The 20305-nt window shown below is 28.3% G+C and overlaps 2 protein-coding genes across 2 annotated transcripts; both read right to left on the bottom strand.

The window, feature by feature from the left end:
• LOC130820478 (CASP-like protein ARALYDRAFT_485429) lies at positions 1-3133 on the bottom strand. The gene is made up of 3 exons (XM_057685867.1): positions 2603-3133; positions 727-859; positions 1-627 (listed from the first exon to the last, which is right to left on the bottom strand). Exons 1-3 carry the CDS (start codon positions 2734-2736, stop codon positions 433-435), a joined length of 462 nt encoding a protein of 153 aa, XP_057541850.1. The 5' UTR covers positions 2737-3133; the 3' UTR covers positions 1-432.
• Positions 3134-5356: 2223 nt separating this feature from the next.
• On the bottom strand, positions 5357-8851 carry LOC130820477 (cysteine proteinase COT44-like). Its single transcript, XM_057685866.1, has 4 exons — positions 8318-8851; positions 6674-6909; positions 6434-6574; positions 5357-5851 (listed from the first exon to the last, which is right to left on the bottom strand). The coding sequence occupies exons 1-4, from the start codon at positions 8745-8747 to the stop codon at positions 5576-5578; spliced, it is 1083 nt and encodes a 360-aa protein (XP_057541849.1). The 5' UTR covers positions 8748-8851; the 3' UTR covers positions 5357-5575.
• Positions 8852-20305: the final 11454 nt, after the last annotated feature.

Here is a 20305-nt window from a genome sequence, read left to right as displayed (position 1 = left end):
AAAAGAACCACAAATCCACAATTAACATTGAAAATTTAAATTAAAAGGATAATTGTTACAGAAATCTACATATCTATAGTCTATAGTCTATAGTCTATAGTCTATACAGTGTAAAAGTGTATCACTTCATTCCTTTGAGTTGCCCCTTTTGACCATTTTATACAAGGCAAACCCTAAGCACCCGAGAGAGTATATAACATTATATTTCCTCTGTTTCATTATACTTGTAACTGATAGTGATATTTTCCAACACAATATATCACAATCACTTTGTAAGTATTTCAGAACGGAGGTAAAATGTAATACAGAAAATATCAAATTTAGAAGCCAACACCCCCATATTTTAGGCAGCCATTCCTTTACAATTTCCAATGTTACTATGAATAACCAAAACTATCACATGAGAAATGAGATATATACACACACACTTCTCTACAATTTAGGAAGGACCCATAAATTAAAGAGAGAAGAAGTAAAAGACATAAACCAAGACAAGAAAGCCATAACAGCAGAAAGAGAATATCTACTGCAGATCTTTCCAGTACACAATGGACTATTAGCAGCTATCATTATTTGAACTACGCTTGCTGTCGAACTTGCTGCTCCTAACGAAAGAAATGATAAAACCTGATATAGAACGAACAATCCGCGCTATTAATCGACAATGTCTACTGTCTAGAGACTTCTAAGACGATAAAAGATTTAAGTTTAGTGAGGTTGAATTACCCAATCGCCTGCAACAATTACGGTCATTACTCCGGATTGTCGTGGAGGGCATTTAACAAAGACAGAGTATGCATCAACTAACCCAAGTGTCATACTCCACGGAATCACTAAACCCATGACAGTAACTAAGAAGCTGCACGAAGAAAACAAAGAAATTCATCAACACAGGCTGCAAGATATTCTGATTACGATAAGCAGTACAATGCTTCATATTTCCCTAATGTTTTTATTATCTGCAAGGAGGGTTTACCATGTGAAAAAGGAACATGTAAAAAAGTGCAACAATTAAAGATGAGCTTAAGATTGCGCCACTGCCGAAGTACATGTTTACATTTGAAGTGAAAATGCACACAACCTACTATATGAATGGCTTTGCTTAGTTGCACCCACCGGATAGAACAATCAAAACTAAACATGGCAAGTGTCATAATTCTTCTTCATCATCATCATCATCGTCATCATCATTATCCAATGAGTCTCGCCCAAGGCAGGGTCTGGGGAGGGGGCAAGTGTCGTAATTGTCTGTAATTTAATGAAATGTCTTATAATCCCATAATTAATTTTTCCGGTCACCATTGTTTGATATTAGATAACGCACAATCCGTATTTATTTTCTGCAAGAAGCTTCCTTTTCCCTTACAAACCTAGTCCATTCACCCGCAACAGCAGAGCAAAGTTCGTTGAATCTTGTTTGACATAGTAGAATTAAGTCAATTGTGAATAAGTATGTAGTGCATCACAAGATATTGCTACACATGATTCATTTAATCACACAAACTGTGAAATGTAGGTAGCACGGCCTAGTTGTTCCGGCCATTTTCTGCATTGTATCTACTGGTTATTTCCTCTTTCTTCTTCTTCTTCTTATTATTATCTTCTTGTACAGATAAGGGTGAAACACATCCAACAAAGTGCTCTTTGGATAGTCAGTTGAGGACTAGGAAATTAATCTCAAATCACAATCACTTTTCATCACAACATTCATAACAAGTATGAAGTAAAAGATAGGCAACGGTCACTTAATCTGTAAGCAACAGCTAGAAGCAGGGCCAACTCTGAAATTTGAGAGGCTCGCGGCGAAATATAAATTATGTCTCCCTAATCATTAAATATACTATTATAGACTCTAACTATTAGGTATTAAAGTGTCATTTTTCTAATTTTTTGTATAGGCCCGAGGCACAGCCACCTCTTGTCCCCTTATAGGCGGCTGTGGGCTTAGAAGATGATCGAAAGTTCAATCAAACAACCTAACCAATATCCTTACCCAATGAAAGGTTTAGTTTAAACCATGTGAAACAGTTAGTTTAAATCACTGCCCATAGTATCTTCTAATTTTGTAAGCTAAATAACAAAAAAAATTCATCGCCAAATCCTTAATCCCAACAAAAAGTAGGGTCGGGCTACATGAACCAACTGATGATTTCTAGTGGTCGTCAACACTCAACATGATCAAACAAATCCAACAAAGATTACGGCTGGCTATATGAATCAATTGATCATTTCTAATGGTTGTCAACATAATTCTTCTCAACAAAACATTGATGATTGCCCTTTTCTCGAGATTGGTAGAAAAGTTAAAAACTAACTCCCCCTAATTCTCAAACTTTATTATTGTAATTAGAATTACAAAAATTCCTTCTAGAAAAATCTTCTTCATTCAAATTAGAGTTCAATTCTTTGCAAAACCCATCAATTATCCAAAAATTAAACAATCCCATCCTTCATAATCGAGTAAAACTCAAGAACAAAAAGAGTATTATAAGTATTCACAGTAAAAATCACATGCAATAATCAAACCTAAATTGCAGTCAATAACAACAAAACCCCAGAATCAAACAACAAAAAGGAAGAAAATAAAGAGAAATGAACGTACCAGAAAGCAGTAAATCCATAGAAATTAACATCAAGACACATAAAGAACAGAGAAGCAGTAGCAAAAACAGTCTGACCCAATCTAAGAGCCAAGCTCGCACTAGTGCCCAATGATCCAGGCACTTCTTCCACCATTCTCCGAACTATTTTCCTTACAAGTCATCATGATTTCTCACCCACATATTTTTTATTTTTCCAATTATGTAATTAATGCGAAGGACCCAAAATAAAGAAAGAATTAAAGAGAGAATTTGTGACCAACCACTCGTCAAATGAATTATGGAGAAGTATGTGAAATGAAATGAAAGCGATTCTACGTGTGTTGTTCGTGATAATCTATGAATGATGAATTTGATTACCTGTAAAATTGAATGTCAGGATTGAATTATTGATTGGTAAGGTTAGGTTATGAGGTATATGAGCAGTTTTTACAAGACTTTCTAATTTGTATTGTCAGCTTTCTTATTTAATGTGGCGGGGGTAGCTTTGCCAAATTTGGAGAAGTATTAGGAAATCTACAACTTCTCTTTAGATAAGTCGGTATTGACTACTCAAAAAGAAAAAATAAATAAAATCGATATTGACTACTAATCTTTCCTCGTATCAAATTTGTCCAATAATTATTTGAATGAAAAATTTTAAAAAATTGGATATCTGATTAATCTGTATTCGAAAATCGATTTTTCGAATAGTGAGAATTATGATTCTGTTTCAAATCGTAAAAAGTTGATATTCGATTTAATTTGGACTAGAAAACAAATACTGGGTTTTAATTTTTTTTTTTACAAATTAGCATTTTCGTACATATTCATCTTTCTTTCTTTCTTTAATCAAAATTATTTTTTAAAGTTTGAAAAAAGAATTATTTAAGAAATGTGGTTGAATTCTCAGTATAAATTACTCTCTCCGTTCTTTTTTATTATTCTCGTTTACTTTTTGCACAGATTTTCAAAGTAAATTTTGAACCTCAATATCCCTAAATATGCATTATAAAAAATTATAAAAAATTTAATAAAAAAAGTATACATTATGACGAATTTAAAGAAATCTCACATTGATATACTTTTTCATCTATATATGTCTTAAAATTTTAATCAAATGTCTCTCTTCAAAATAGAATATTCTAAATAAGAAGAATATTAGAAAAAAAAAGTAATTAACAATTTATTAATTATACAAGATAGTTGTAGTTGATAACTAAACACTTTGATGAATATGAGATCTCCAAAGATACAAGAAAATAATAAGTTGAACATATAGCCACAAAGTATTGATTTGATTGTTGGATCAATTTCTATTATAATGTTTGGGGTCAATAATTTTTGGATTTTATATATGTAAATTTAAAATGATACTTCTATTAAATTTTTTATGTACCTTTCAATTTAAAGTTGAATTAAATTATATTCTCTAAAAAAAGAAACTCCACTAGATGAACTCAAGGTAGGTTGCAAAACTCAAGGTAGGGTTTGTAAAAGTGATGTGCCAACTTCCAAGAAGAAATCAAAAAGATGGGAAGCTTCCAAAATCAACGGATGATATGAAATGTAGGTACCTACCATTCTTTTTGTAGTAGTATCCTACATTCCTACTATCCTTTGTTTTTTGGCGTACCCAAATTATATTCCTAAATGCACTTAATTTACTTTTGTTGTCTTTGGTTGGAGGAGATGCAAAGAGAGCTAAATATGCCCTCTTGATTCCCTGCCCATTGATAGTGCATCACCAAATTCAACTTATTCCTTATTTTTTAGAATTGTGATTTTATTTAAAAATTTAAAATTAACTCAAATTTATTATTTAGCAAATTCAAAAACTGTAATTTAAATTTAAATTGATTTCAACCTTAATTTAAAAGTATTCGAAGTTGAAAATTGGAGAATGAAAACTCAAATCTTGTTGATCTGAGCTTGTTATTTATAATTTTATAATAAAAAGATTTATAATTTTAAATGGATTACATATTCTCGAACAATACGTAATTATTATGACTTTTCTAGGATAGCCTAGAAATTAAAATTATGAACCTTTTCCTACTCCAATGTTGATTCTCTCTAATATGGTTTTAAATTGTATTATGCTTGTGAAGATGAGAGTATATAAATTTAAAATTTGAACTATATAGTCTATAAGACTCGAAGAGTATATAGTTGTTTTTAATGGAATAATTATTTTTACTCGTCATTTTTAGGTTGAACTTAAAAAATAATAATTACTAATTTAAACTTTAGAGTCTGAGTCTTAAAGTTTCTAACAAATTTTTTAACCCTAAACTTGAATATAAAAAATTAACAATATAGACATTTATATTTGTAGCAACCATTATCATTTGGTAGTCTTACTATTTGCCCTTTGACATATTCTCACTGATATTTACATCTTATCTCTTTAGAAAAACTCATACAAAACATTTATAATTAAGTGTGCCAAATTTGATTTTTCAACAATGTAAAAAAACAATTATATATAAAACCGGATTCCAATAATTTGTGATCTAAATCAGGTATTCTGTTTTAAAATCAAGTACTCGATCCGAATTACCCACTTTATGAAAATCGGATAATTTACCAGATTTTTGAAACCGAATAATCCAAATTAGATATTTCGAATCAGATTTTATGAATACCCCTAAATGTAATAGTAAGTATTTTAACTTGACAATATAAACCTTTGTGGATATTTCTTTTATACGGACTTAGTCTACACTATTTAGTATGCACCAATCTAATAATAGTAAGTATTTTAACTTGACAAGTACAACAACAATAATGTCATTAATTTCAAAAGATTGAAATCGGCTGCTACATTACAACTTACAATAAACTAAAATCACATTAAACCGAAAGTTGAACTTCTGAAACTTGCAACATTCCTCTGCTTGTTAATCAGCAGAATACAATTTAGCTATGTACAAATGAGGCAGAACAATTTAGACTGCCTATAAATACTAAAACCAATACTAATTTGGCTTGCTTCATATACTGCTTACTTTGGCTTGATCAGTTTGAGGAGCACGGAAAGGCTTGATGGGGTTCTGGGAATATTTAACAGGGTAAGATGGCTGCATTACTATACCACATTTGCCGGTCAGACGATGGATGTTCCGGTGCATCCTTATGTATCCTTCTTCTCCCCATCCGTTGCCCCACGAGTTCCTGACGATCCAATAGTCGGTTCCATTCTCGGTGCCGTATCCTACTACAACCACAGCATGGTCTACCTTTGTTCCACAGTGACCAGTGAATACACCCTACAGATTAACATACACCAAAACACTTAAGAGTATGTTTTTTAAACGACTATGATCATGTTGGGATGATTTATCCCACCTCGATGAATCGATGTATTAAAGATGGTATCCATACTTTATAAATCATTGAAGCCCTTCCTCGGATTGTCATATGATTTTTGGATGATATCTCTTTGGCTTATGAATTGTATATACTTCGATTATATGATATGCTGGCATTGACATAATAAATCCAGCTAAACTTATTAATGGTATCAGAGTCGATGATTCGATCAATAATTAAAACGGTAGGTCAGAAAAGAATGACTTTTCTATCCTAATTGATTATCCCACGCACGAACTTGATGGGGTTTTGCATGTGCGGGGGTTGTCGAGATGGTTATCCCAAATCGATGAATTAAAAGTAGCATGCACACTTTATAAGTCATTGGAGCTCTTCCTGCCAATGTAATATATATTTTGGGATTCGGCTTATGAATTGTGTGCACCTCGTATATTTTGATTATATATTGGCATTGACAATAAAACTAGCTAAACTTAACAGATCAAATATCGTGGGGATGGATGTAAGAAATTACTTACCGATTGGTAGAGCTGAAGAGCTCGACCACCAGCCTCAATAGCAACACTAACAGGCTGGTGAGCAACTGCTTTCTTCAAAGCTCTCTCGCTATATGGCAGCACATCTTCATATCCATCAATGGTTACGACTTTTTTGTTCTTCTGTTAGTCGAAATTACGAAAATTTTAATTAGTAGAACAATTGCACTCCAATATGTAGTCATGTTTAAAAGAGAGCCAGGTTAGGTCAAGTAGACATACCCTGTTAAGGTCACACTGTCCATCAACACCTTTGTAAGGGTAATCCTCTTCAGTGTCGAGCCCACCATTCTCGAGGATAAATTGAAAGGCGTTGTCCATGAGACCACCATTGCAGCCTTGATCAACAGCTCGGTCACAGTCAACGAGCTCTTGCTCCGACAAAGAGGTCAAATTGCCCGTCACAATTTGGTTGATGGCTTCTATGGTTGCTACCGTTGAGAATGCCCAACAACTACCTATTAAGAGTAATCAGAATATATGTAAATGTTTTGGTGTCATATTGGAGTCTTGGGCCTTTTATGGCCCAATCCAAGGTTTTGAACCTAGAAATATATAGTTTGGGCTGCCCCACAATTAATGAATATCCAAATACTTGAAGCTAGCTTTAAAACTTTCATATAACAAACTACCAGTCAAAAGTCCTACATTTATAGGAATCCGTCATACTTTGTTCACTACCACATAGGCACCTACTTTTTTTTTTAGTCGATCAAGATTTGACTTTATTTTCTATTGAAAACTTAATTTTAAAAATCTGACAAGTGAACTCATTAAGTTACTTGTAAAATTTAGCAGTAATCAGATTAAGAACCAAAAGATTAAGTATAGAAAAAAAACGTAGTATAAAGGTTATATTTTTAAAAAATAATCAAAAGATGGAATTTTAAAAGACAACGAGCAAAAAGTAGGATTTTTAAAATTAAATTCTCCTTTAAAATGTTCATTTTATTTTGTATTATTTCATATTAAATTTATCTTGATATCATCTAAGCAACTTAATTTTTTATTTTATTTAGTTTATTTTGCACCCCGTTTTAAATCCCCTGCCACAGAATATGTTATAAATGTATACTCTCTACCACTCTCCACAAAAGCTTTTTTTTTACTAAAATTGTGAACTTAACATAAGACATTTTACCCAATCTAATTAAACTCGTGACCTCTTATCACATAAAACACTTGTAATTTTAGCAATGTCAAAAACCAAATTTAATTACAACATTTGGAATAAATAAAATAACTTAAAATTATTACTAATACACTTGCCTACAAATATTAAAAACGAAAGATTATGAAGAGCGATTCAAGTATGACAGAAAGAACCTATATACTCCAATTGCTTAAACTTTCGGAAAGCCAAACAGTCATCATCATTCATCTATATTAGGCTTCATATTGCTAACTGACACGTACTAAAACAGGAAAACCTCGTCGAGAAGAAACTATACTTTCTCTTATAGATAAATATTTACCAATATATGAATTTTATTTTTAATATTTTTAATTATAAATAATTAAATATATTAACAATATTTCTATTGAGACAAATCAAATAAATTTTAGGTGAATATATTATAGCTTATTTATTTTTAATAATTTAATATTTTGCAAAGTACATCTATTTTTTGCAATTAAAATTCTTAATATTTAGTTTTTTCAAATTATAGTTAACAAGTATTAAAATTTATAAAATATCAGGTTAAATCACATAATTGCAATTATTTAATTTAAAATACTGACCAACTAAATGGTTAGAATTCATGAAAAATAATTCATGAAAAATGCAACTTTTATCGGTAATTCGTAATTTATTTTTTAAAAAAACAAAAACTAAAAAATTCAGAATTCAGAAAAAGTCCATACCACATTGGCCTTGATCTTTGACGTGGTTAACAGCACCAACCTTACGCCAATCAACAGCCTTTGGTAACCGATCACCGGGTCGAGGCCAGTAACGGTTGTTAACCTTCCTGTCAACCGGGCTTTTATACGGGCTGGCCCGAGTTCCCAGGAACTTCTCTTTATATTCTTCATTACTCAAATCAGCAAACTTATTAAGCCCAAGTTTATATGGGCGGTCCACAGAGTTATGTTCATCAATGAACCTCAAATTATCTTTAAAAATCTCAAACCTCTTTTGATCTGGCAAGGCGTTTCGGGCCTTGCCATGGTGGGCTAACCACTTCTGGTATATGCCCATGACCTCCGCATTGGTTCGTGGGGCCAAAGCGGAGGTCGGGATTGCAAGAAAAAGAAAAGAAAAAAGAATATTGAGTAATGAAGAAAATTTCATGGTTAAATTTGATGGTGGTAGAAGGGGCAAGTTTAATTGTTGGTTAAGAAAAGGATTTTAGGAACGTGAAGATAAGGTTTGAAGGGAAGGTGTAACGATAAGGGCTATATATAGGCAGTTTTTTGAGTCCTCGTTCTACTAAATTAATTTTTTTATGGTTTTTTAAGAAATCAAATGTCGATAAGTTAGAATATAGTTTTATGGAGATTTGATTTTGTTTCGCTTAAAGCAAAAATATAGCCGGTCTTATATGAGATTGTTGTACGGCGAGATTACCTCAAAATAAAAAAATTCATAAAATAAAAGTTTCTGTTATTAGACTATTTAATCTAAATATAAGACATGTCTCACGTACCATCTCATACAAATATTTATAAAGCAAATATTACGTTCTTATTTGATCATTTCCATTCCTTAATAATAATATTGTCAAAGTTTTAATTCCAAATGATTAGGAACGGCTACATAAATAAATAATATATCAACTTCATTGATTGTCATAGGTGACATAATCATATTACAGATCTAGACTTTATATTAAGTATTCAAAAGTCAAAATTAAAATTATAAAAAATATACCAATAATTTTACATACTTATTTTTAGTAATCTAAATGTCAAGTGAGAGCACTCATAGTCTTTTTGTTTTTTTTTCTTTATTATGCATGGTAAATATGCCTAAATTTTCAAAAGTCAGAAAAATCAAATTAGATCAAATGATCCTATGGATCATATGTGCCTCCACCCATGTTTGATCCAGTTAAAAAAATATTTATTACTAATAGACAAATTAAATATACTCCTATATGTTATTGATAAGTTGGACTTGGATATCAGTCTTTCTTAATATTCCCTTCGTTTTATTGAATTTGTAGTGTTTTCCAGTTTGATCCATCCCACCTAATTTGATCATTTCTATTTCTGGACAATGGCCTATCATTTCCTTTTATTTTTATTTATACACTTTAACTTTCTTTTAAAATTTATCTACACAATTTATTTTCTCTCTTCAATTATTACGTTTTACGTTTTATTTTCCGTTTTATGAATATTATACTTCCTTCGTTCCATATCACTTGCAACATTAAGATATATGACACTATTCATTAATCACTTTAATTTATAATTAATTTTTAATCTATAAGTTAAAATATAGTCAAGTGAGATCATGATTGATTCATCTTATTGCGAAGATTACTAATATCAAATTTTTATAATTTTTTATTATATGTAATTAGATATATTAAGAATTGAATTAGTATATTAGACCGTATAATAAAATAAATGTTGCAAGTATTTTAGAACGAACGAAGTAACCATGGGCGAACTAGAAGGTAGGTTGCTATTAAAAATTTCGCTCTTACCAAGAAGAATCGAACCTGCAACCACGTTATGAACAAATGCATAACGCTTCCACCAAAAGCCACTAAGACAAATGATTTTTGCTTATACTAATGTGCTGAGCAAATATATAACCAAAAACCACGTTATGATAAATATATTATATTTATTTTTAATTCATGTATTATATGTATTATAATTTTTTCTAACAAATGTATTATATTTATTTCTATTTTATGTATTACACGTATTATAAGAACATAAGAATATAACATTATACTTTGTTAAGAAATAAAGCAAGAGTACATTATAGTTTATACCTTCTTTTAAACTCAATAAAGCTATATGTATTATATTTTTTTTCTTACATGTTTGTTTTGTTGATAAAACAATATAATTAAGTGCACAATTTTGTTTAGAGTTAAGATGCTTTCTTTATTTTAAAGGCTAACAAGTTAGTAAAATTTTACTTTATTTTTATTTTTTGCATTTTATATGCATCATTATATCTCATATTTTCAATGTAATGTAAAAATTAAAATTTAATTTAATAGTGCCTTAAAATGCATATTTATAAATATTGTCCCACCCCATTCCTAAAATCCATGGTCCGCCGCTGGAAGTAACAAATATTGCCTATGTTTTCTAATGTTCTTCCCATTTGAAATATTCTACCTTAAGGAGAGAAAAATTTAAATAATATTTTTGACACATATTTAGAAGATAAAATATATTCATGTGAGATCTCGTTAAATTCATCTTAATGTATACTTTTTAATTTTTTATTATGTATATTTAGAGATATTAAAATTTAAAATTTAAATGGAAAACTATAAAAAAGTAAATAAAATAAAAAAACAGGGGAATAATTTTGTAATATAACAATTTCCAGTAAAGTTGGTCATCATGGGGAGTTGCATAAAGGTTAGTTACGTGTTAACAGAAGGCTGCGTTGGCCTTTGGGAGTGAAGTTGGATGGAATTTTGGGGAATGCCGAATGTAGAAGCTAACTGCTAACCTAATCGCTATTTTTTTTTCTATGGTGGAAACTTGAGAGATACTCTTATTTATTTCACATTGAAAGGTGTAAATAACTAAAAGATATTTCTATTTTAGTGTAGTATAAGTGGTCATTTGAAAATTTTGAGATCTAATCTTGTTCTGACTGAAGTATTATTTTACTAAATAATATATCAAATTTTATTTTTGTTTTTTCATCAATTTTTTTTGTCTTCTCAAGGAATCAAAAAACACTAATAAAAAATAATATTTTTTTAAACCATTATTAATATCATTGTTAACAGAAATAAATAATAATTAACGTTGTTTGATATCATAAAAAGAAGTAAAATGTTTAGTAAAAGAGAAAATAGTTATAATCAAGAGAATCGAATAGTTTGTTAAAAATGTAAATAAAGTATATGATAGTCGTTTGATAAAATATATTAGACACATAATTTTATTTTATCCATAAAAATGTCTAAATATAGAAAAATTCATAATAAAAAGAAAATTTATAAAATTTATATTTGCAGAAATGAAAAAAACAAATAAGACTAGAAGGAAGGAGTATAAATTTATTTTCATACTCACCACTAACCACTTACAAAATTAATTATAATTTTACCGCTCTTTAGGAATTTTTTAACATACCTTCTAACAGAGTTTGTGCAACTCAACCTTTCAGGAAGTTGGTTGTTTGGGCTCGCCTTTTAACGGAAGATTCAGCTCTGGTCACTAAGCCTACCATTCTTCACCACCCACCTGCACCAATAACCACTTTGAAGTAATTTTTATATTTAACTTTTTACATATTTAATATATGATTTTAATTATAAAAAGTTAATATTATGAAAATATTCGATTAAACAATTTAAATAAAATCTCAACTGACTATATTTTTTTCTTACTCATTAGTCATAACTAAGTTTAAACGATAAATAGTGCAATAACTGTAATATAACAAGTATTTCCAAATAGAGGAAGTATATATTCACTATCCTTTTAAATTTTTATATAACTTTTTATTATAGTTTGTCCTATTAATTTTGCCCTTTTTTTTTGCTATGGCCTCAATCTTCTTCTTTTAATCTCATTCACACACTTATACTCTTCCCCTAACTAGTTATTTTTATTATTCACCGTTAATCTGTTATTCTATTCTCCAACTCTATTTCTTTTTCTAATAAATTCACTTATTTTACAACTTTTACGAAATAAGAGTCACGCATAAAATATTATTCCTCTAAATTACTCAATTTGCTTAAGTTTTACTTACTACTTTAACTCAATATATTTTCAATATATTTAATGTTTGACTTTTCATAATGTCCAATGTATTGATTCAATCATTAACATCTCTAATAATTTACAATAAAAAACTATAAAAAATTGATATGATAATATTACATTGAGAGGAATCAAATAAGATCTTACTTGAAGTAACGTATTAATCTTTAAATATCGTGCTTGCACGTTCTTTATCTCTCATCAGTTGTTCAACTTTTCCATTGTCAACCGCCCAAAGTAGTTGATTTCATCTAAAAATATTTTCTAATTTCAATTATAGAGTATGTCAAAGGGAGGAGTAAAGCTGATTGAAAATTTAATTTTAATATCTTTTGTGAAAATTAATATTACTTGCTCTTTAATCTATAAAGAATTATTACAACAATATAAATTTTTATATATTTATTTATTACAATTTAATTTAATGGTCACATTAATCACTAGCTTAAATATTCATTCGTGAATTATATTTTAAAAATCATATTCATATGGTATCTTACTAAATTTATATTTTTAAAAGTCTAATTATATAGTATTTTATTAGATTTATTATAAATGCGCATTCGTAATATATACTTTTTAAATATTTACATATATTAAGATCTAATTGTGTATTGACAATTAACCCATTCCTCTCCTCGTCCACAAGATATGCTAACTGAAAGCAAATACATATTAAAGATAATATTATTAAAAAATAATTAATATATGAAATTACTCACAGCAGATGAGTGATAGATTTCGATAATTTTTATTTAAACGATTAAAAACGATTAGATAGAAAATAGTTAAAAACATCAAATTAAAAATAAAACTTTGGAACAAGTGCGTGATTCACAAATAAATTTTTTTTATGAATTGTTCAAATTTTAGTATGTATTGTCAGTTTGGACACATTCTTTCTTTTTATTTTATTTTTTTGGTGTTATCTTTATTTGCTTAATCTTTAAATTTTATGATGGGCCAAGAAAGATTTGAATGAATATTCTAAATTATTTATTGAGGATATTTTGAAATTAGTATTAATTTTATTTAACTTTATCATGAAGGAAACAGGACGAGTCAGCTGTGACATCCCCATGTTCATGGAATCCTATCACAATGGATTAATTTGATTCCGGAATCCTTCTTCAGAAACGTAGGTATCCCCAATTAATAATTTCTAATTAATAACAGTAATTTATAAATCATCATAAAAAGACAAAAATAATAATAATAAAATAAAATTTGCATTGAGATGAATCAAAGAAAATCCCACATGACTATATTTTGACGTTTGATTAAGATTAAATTAATTGATAAATATTGTGAAAAAAACTAAATGCAACCTTTTATATGTATATATCGGAGGGAGTATTAGTTACATTTAAGTCTTAATATCTAAAAATATATTTTAAATTCTTTACAATATGAATGTGTATTGAAAATTTCTCTCTATATATACTCCCTACGTTCCTTAAAGAAGTTCTCAATTTTCATTTTGGGTGTTTTATTTGTTGTTTCCATAAGGAATCTTATCATTTATATCACAAATTTTAGACAAGAATAATCTCACTCATCTTCATTTTAATATTTAATTATACTTATGGTCCTCAAATATTTTCCACTAACTTCATTTTAACATTTTTATATTCTTATGGTCTCCACATGTTTCTCACTAACTTTATAAAAAAAAAATTTATTAGTTATGGTTCTCATATCTTTTCCACTAACTTTTTTTTAATATTTATGATGCTCACTTTTTCTACATCAAATTTATTATTCAATAAATTAAAATAATATCTCCACTATCAACAAGATTCAATTTTTCTTAATTTCCGTGAATATTAACGGAGAGAGTATAATATTTTAGAGCTATGATTATTTCTGAGTGAGACGATTGAACATATATACTAATAATTGCATTAATTAGGTATTTTGACCTGTATATAAAGAGTCTTACGAGGAGACTCTAGGAGAATTTGTGAATATGATAAGCTTAACGTTCTTTATGGACAGCAGCAGCTCCTACTACGCTATGGGTGTCTGCATCACATGCCCAACAAAAATACCAGTCTTCAATAAGACTATGTCAGTCTGATTTTAATAACTGTATTTTCTCCCAATTGTAAGAAAATTCTGGAAGAACTCAGTTTATTTTATGTTTACAGTTACAAACATGAGATTTCATCGGTTGCGCCCGCCTTCAAGATTCCCAGTTAATCACAAACCTTAATTAATACTCAAAAAATACTCTTTTTATTTTCATATGTTATTCTCAAAATAAAATTTATGAATTTTAATGTTAAATTTTAAATATATTTTATATGAAAAAACGTATTCATACTAAATCTTAATAGATTTGTTTCAATATAATAAATTTTTTAAATATCAACTATTTAAAATTTTTTTAAAAAATTATTCAATTTTTAAATTTACATTACAATCTACACTAAAAACGGAGTACGAGGCAACCTCCAAAAGGCCATCAATCAGCAGAGAAAAAGATAATACCCACTTGACAAACAATTTCAGAGCTGCTAATTTAATTTAATAGAAGTGATTTTAAGTAGTGAGCTCAAATATATTTCTTTATATTAAATTATGCTTTTGATAATCGGAGAGAATTGAAGGGAGTTTTATTTATAGTATAAGATTAATAATTTGCCTCTAACAGTTGGTTACATATTGATAGAGTAAGGTTAGAAATCTTTGTATCGGAATTTGTCACAGTAATTGTTTTGTTTTTTTAATGTTCCTCTTATTAGATTTGTCTTAATGTGTAATTTCTTATTATATATATTTTATAATTTTTATGATGCATATTTAGAGATTTGAGATAAGAAAATTACTTTGAAAACTATACAAAAAATAAATGAGAATACTTATCACCTTTTTCAATCATGGTTATGTTTGAGAATAACACATGTAATCACGTATCTAAAAAAATAAAGGTTGACTAATATATATACTTGATGGACTACTCTTCGTAATACCAATTTTATGATGGAACCTAAAAGGATATATATACAATCAACTCTCCTCGTATACGAGTCTTGTATCCAAGTTCAAATTTATCAAGTTATGGATCATGGATTTGATTTTAACCTACTCTTCTATTTTGCCAACCCATTCTGTAGAATGAAAATACTTACTATTTTAATAAAGCGAAAATTGTTAAAAATAAACCAATGTTTACTTGATCCGCTAAAAATAAATCTGAATATTGTTAATTTTTAAATGAATTCACTTATTCGGTATAATTGCTGAAAATAAACTTAACAATTGTTTATTCCTTATTCTTGACTTACAAACAAGTTTTGAAAATGTTCTTAAACAATAATTGAGTTTATTTTTGGCAATTATACTTAGTAGGTGAGTTTATTTAAAAATAAATAATATGTGGGTTTATTTTCTAGATCAAGCAAAAGTTGATTTATTATTAAAAATTTCTATATTAAAATAATGTCGACTAAATTCATAATAGACTTTTTTTGAGAAAGATTAAGAGTTATAAACTACGTGTTGCATATTACAACACCAATATGATAAAATATATACGGTGATTCTCATTAATAATATCTAATTTTACGAATTTTTTCTATAAACCACTGTAAATAGATAGAATAATTAGATTATTTAGCTTCATCTAACTAGCTTAAAGCAAAATCAATCCACATTTACAACTGATCAAATAAATTAACAAATTAAAAATCAACAATCAACAATCATTCGCCAAATACTTAATGTCTATCAATTAACAAAATTAACTAGTTCATCCCCTTTCAAACCCATGACAATCCATCTCTAAAGCAAAATATGAAGTGAACTAGTTAGGACAAGTGTTCATATTAAGAACAAAGTTCTAAATTTTAACCCTCTTTTAAATGAAACCTAAGTACCACTTTTCACAAAAATTATAGCCTAAAAAACTCTTGCACATTCCCCATGTTATACACTCTTCATAAAATTTGGAGAACTTTCATCGAGTGTTTGCGGGATGGCAATTCCTCTTGATAGACATGTTCGTTTGATATATGCACACCATATCTATCAACCACATGTTAAAACCGCTTAGAAAAACTACAAAACTAAATTTCTAGGCAACAATAATAATATTTTATTATTCTAATTACGTAATCAGATGTATGTAACCTAATCATTGATAGTGATCAAGGTCGCCGGCTCTACAACAAGAGCACTATGAGCAACGGCTCAGGGTCCTATTATTTTATAAGGTCTAATTTTTTTAATGTATTGATTTTTTATTTATATATTAAAAAAGAGTTATTATATTTTTACATAGATAAAAAGGTGATAATATAATAAATAGCAATGATTATCCATAATTAATGGACATTTGTGACCTTGTTAACGATTAGCTATTTGCTTTTGGGTTGTTGATTGATGGATATAATTTGATATTTTTTCATCAATATCATTGTGTTTAAGTAATTAAGTAATGATATTTTAATTTATGTATTTTTTAGGTTAATAAAATAATTGAGCATATTAGTGTTTTGTCTAATTGATAAAATTAGTAGTTTATTGATTATCACATGAATAAAGGTATAACATTTGTATTTTAAGAATTCATTATTTCGTTTTCGCTCAGGGCCTCAAAGTAATCCAAGACAATCCTGATAGTGATAACAAAATTATTTTTTTCAATTAACTCTTGGCACTAAACATCATCTACAACTTCGCATAAATAAAAGGAAAAATTGTCCAGAACAATCCTATATACTGCCCATTTACTGTGAATAATCGCTACTATTGATTATTTCTAAATAATCCAACCTTTGTATATTATTTGCTGACAAAATCTCTTTTCACATTTTATTCGACTACTATTGGTACCTACTAGCCGTTACACTCATTTATTCTTCCTCCTTATACTTCTTAGTTGGTCTTAAGCTACTTCTTTTTTGTGGTCGGTATCTAGTATAGCTAGTTAAAATATGGAAATGGGTGTTGTCAGCAAATAATATACAAAAGTTAAATTATTTAAAAATAATCAATAATAGGGATTAATCACAATAAATAGACAATATGTGGAAATTATTATGAACATTTTTCCTAAATAAAATTGCACATAATATAATTCATTTTGCTATAATCCCCCGAAATAAAAAAAAAAATATTAAGAAAGGTTCGACACGTATGTTGAATTTTCCGATTTACCACCTCTAAATACACTAATCAATGTCTATCATTCATCGATAAGTTAGAAATCTTGCGTAATGTTTCGGAGTTAAACATCAAAAATTAAAATACAATCTTAATAACAAAATTATTGTAATTTAGCCCAAAATATAATGATAATTGATAACTAAATCTGAGATGGCACACACTATACTTTGTCCTACACTTGTTTTCTGTTCTTCTACTTGATCCACTTGCAACAAAACCTCCTTACAAAAACATAATTAAATTAATACATGTGACCTAAAAGTTATACAAAAATTAATTTAAAGTACTAATAATAGAAAGTGAGATTAAACTACAAAGAAAAAACAATCAACCAAAGGCTGCGATTTTCCTTTTGACACGTCCTTACAATGCCCTCAATGAAAGGCTCTTTTTTGTTAGATTTTTTCAACATGTTTATTTCGGTTTAAGTAAGTACTATTTGTTCAGGTAAAATTATAAATTTGTTTCTCATCATGTACTATTTTGTAATAAAAAATATATTATATTATCATCATCATACTCAATGTATCTCGCCCATAAAAAACTATGATTAAGATTTGGAGAAGGAAGGACGACGATAACTCATACCTATAAAGAACAGTGCGGCCAAAGAGTCTCAATTCGAAAAAGAATAAGAGAAGTTTCTGCAAGGCCTATAGCCAAATGAGGCTAAAATATTATATGGTGAATTAAAAAAAAGAATTGAATCTTGGCTCAGTACATTGGAGCAAGTACACCTTTCTCCAAATAAATTCATAATTCATCTCAATCCTCAACCTATCTTATAATCGTAAAATTATATTTATTTGAATTTTGAAAGAAAAAAAAATCATATTTGGGTTACATTAAAAAACAAAAACCTTTATATTAGTCCACAAATTAGCGATTCGATACAAAAATGTCAAAGCCTCCTTCTAATAAATGAATAGATGTTAATGGTCGATATACTACTTTTAGTTTTAGATAATATTTCTAGTTTTTCACACGTTAAATTGGTTCAATATTATAATCTCATTTTATTTTTCCTTTAATTTATTATATATATTTATTTAGTTTTTGATATATCGACCTGAGTTCAAGACTGAATTTTCAATCCATTTTAATATATATAGAAATGAGAAAAGTGTCAAAAGTACCTAATAAATTTTTTCTCTCAAAAAGTACCTAATAAAAGAAGTGTTGTCAAAAAATACCTAACAATATTTTTTCTTTTCCAAAGAGTACCAATTAACGCGTTTCTTCAGTTGACCGTTAGATATAATGGTTGATTGGTTAAAATCAAAAACTCTTCTTCCTCATCTTTAATTTTTTTCCAATTCAATTTCTTCACTATCTTCTTTAGCTACTTTTTACTCAAAATCGAAATTAAATTGGAAAAGAAATTAAAGATGAGGAAGAAGAATTTTTGATTTTGACCAGTCAATTGTTATATGTGAGGGTCAATTGAAGGAAAACGTTACTTGGTACACTTTAAAAAAGAAAAGTTTTTGTTAGGTATTTTTTTGGCAAAACTTTTTTATTAGATACTTTTTAGAAAAAAAAATTTTTATTAATTATTTTTTGACAATTTTCCCCATAGAAATTTCTGATCATAATTTAAATAATGTGAAGTATGGTATTTTTAACCAAATGCTTAAATGTATGAGTACATATATATATAATTATAAATGTATGGCAATGCCTTGAAACTTCAATAACATATATTCCCTCCACACCAATATAAATGTCCCATTTGCTTGAGTACAGATATTAAGAGTGATGTGGGGTCCATTAAAAAGGTGGTAGTTGGGTAGGTAGTGAAGGGTAATTAATGAAGGGTAAGTAGTGAAGGGTGGTTGGGTAAGTAAGGTATATGAGGGTATACTCGTAATTACGTATGTGAACTAAGGGTATTTAAGTAAAAAAAAGATGGATAAAAATAGAAATGGGACAAATAATATGATTTTGACAAAAAAGAAAATAGAACATTTATATTGGTATAGACGGTGAATAATTTTGAGCGGGGAGAGGAAGAACAAAGTGGGTCAAAGCATGTGGCAAAAGGAAATAAAGGTTAATCAAAAGAACATCAATGAAATAGCCAGCTAAAAAAAGCATAACAACAAATTATGAACTATTACTATTTACGTTACGTTTTGCCTAGTAGTACTTTTTTTTTTTTTTTTTTATCAACCCGTACTGAAAATTCCAATATTATTTAAAATGTCAAAAAAAAAAATACTTATATATATTTTGCGAATATTCTTAATAAGTACGCATCTCAAATTTGTAGTAAAACATATATCAAATAAAATTTCAAAAGTTTACTCTTTACATCTTCATACAAAACAAAAAAACATCTAATTTCTTTATACACGTATATTTTTATTAAATTGGTAAATTTTAGACCAATTGAGAAAATCGTGGCACCTCTATTCAAATGTGGAAATTTATGTTGATTGAGTTTCATCCAAAAAATAATAAAACTTCATTATATTTTAATTTTCTTACTTTTGATATGAATAAAATATTATTTTTAATCAATTAGATAGATTTAAGTCAAATAAATTTTTATTTATAACTCAAACTTTTAAAAATTAATTAAAATAAACAAATATAACTGATAATCATTAATTTATCTTACAACATATCAAAACATATTTGTATGATCTTACGATCTAATTCTATCAATTTAGATTAAAACATATCTGTTTGATCTTACGATCTGATTCTATCAAAACATATCAAAACATAGTTGTATGAGCTTAGTTAAAATCC

Source organism: Amaranthus tricolor, chromosome 8, assembly GCF_026212465.1.
Source record: "Amaranthus tricolor cultivar Red isolate AtriRed21 chromosome 8, ASM2621246v1, whole genome shotgun sequence".
Taxonomy (NCBI): Eukaryota; Viridiplantae; Streptophyta; class Magnoliopsida; order Caryophyllales; family Amaranthaceae; genus Amaranthus; species Amaranthus tricolor.
Note: the sequence above shows the minus strand (reverse complement) of the source record. Positions and strands in the feature narration are given on the sequence as shown.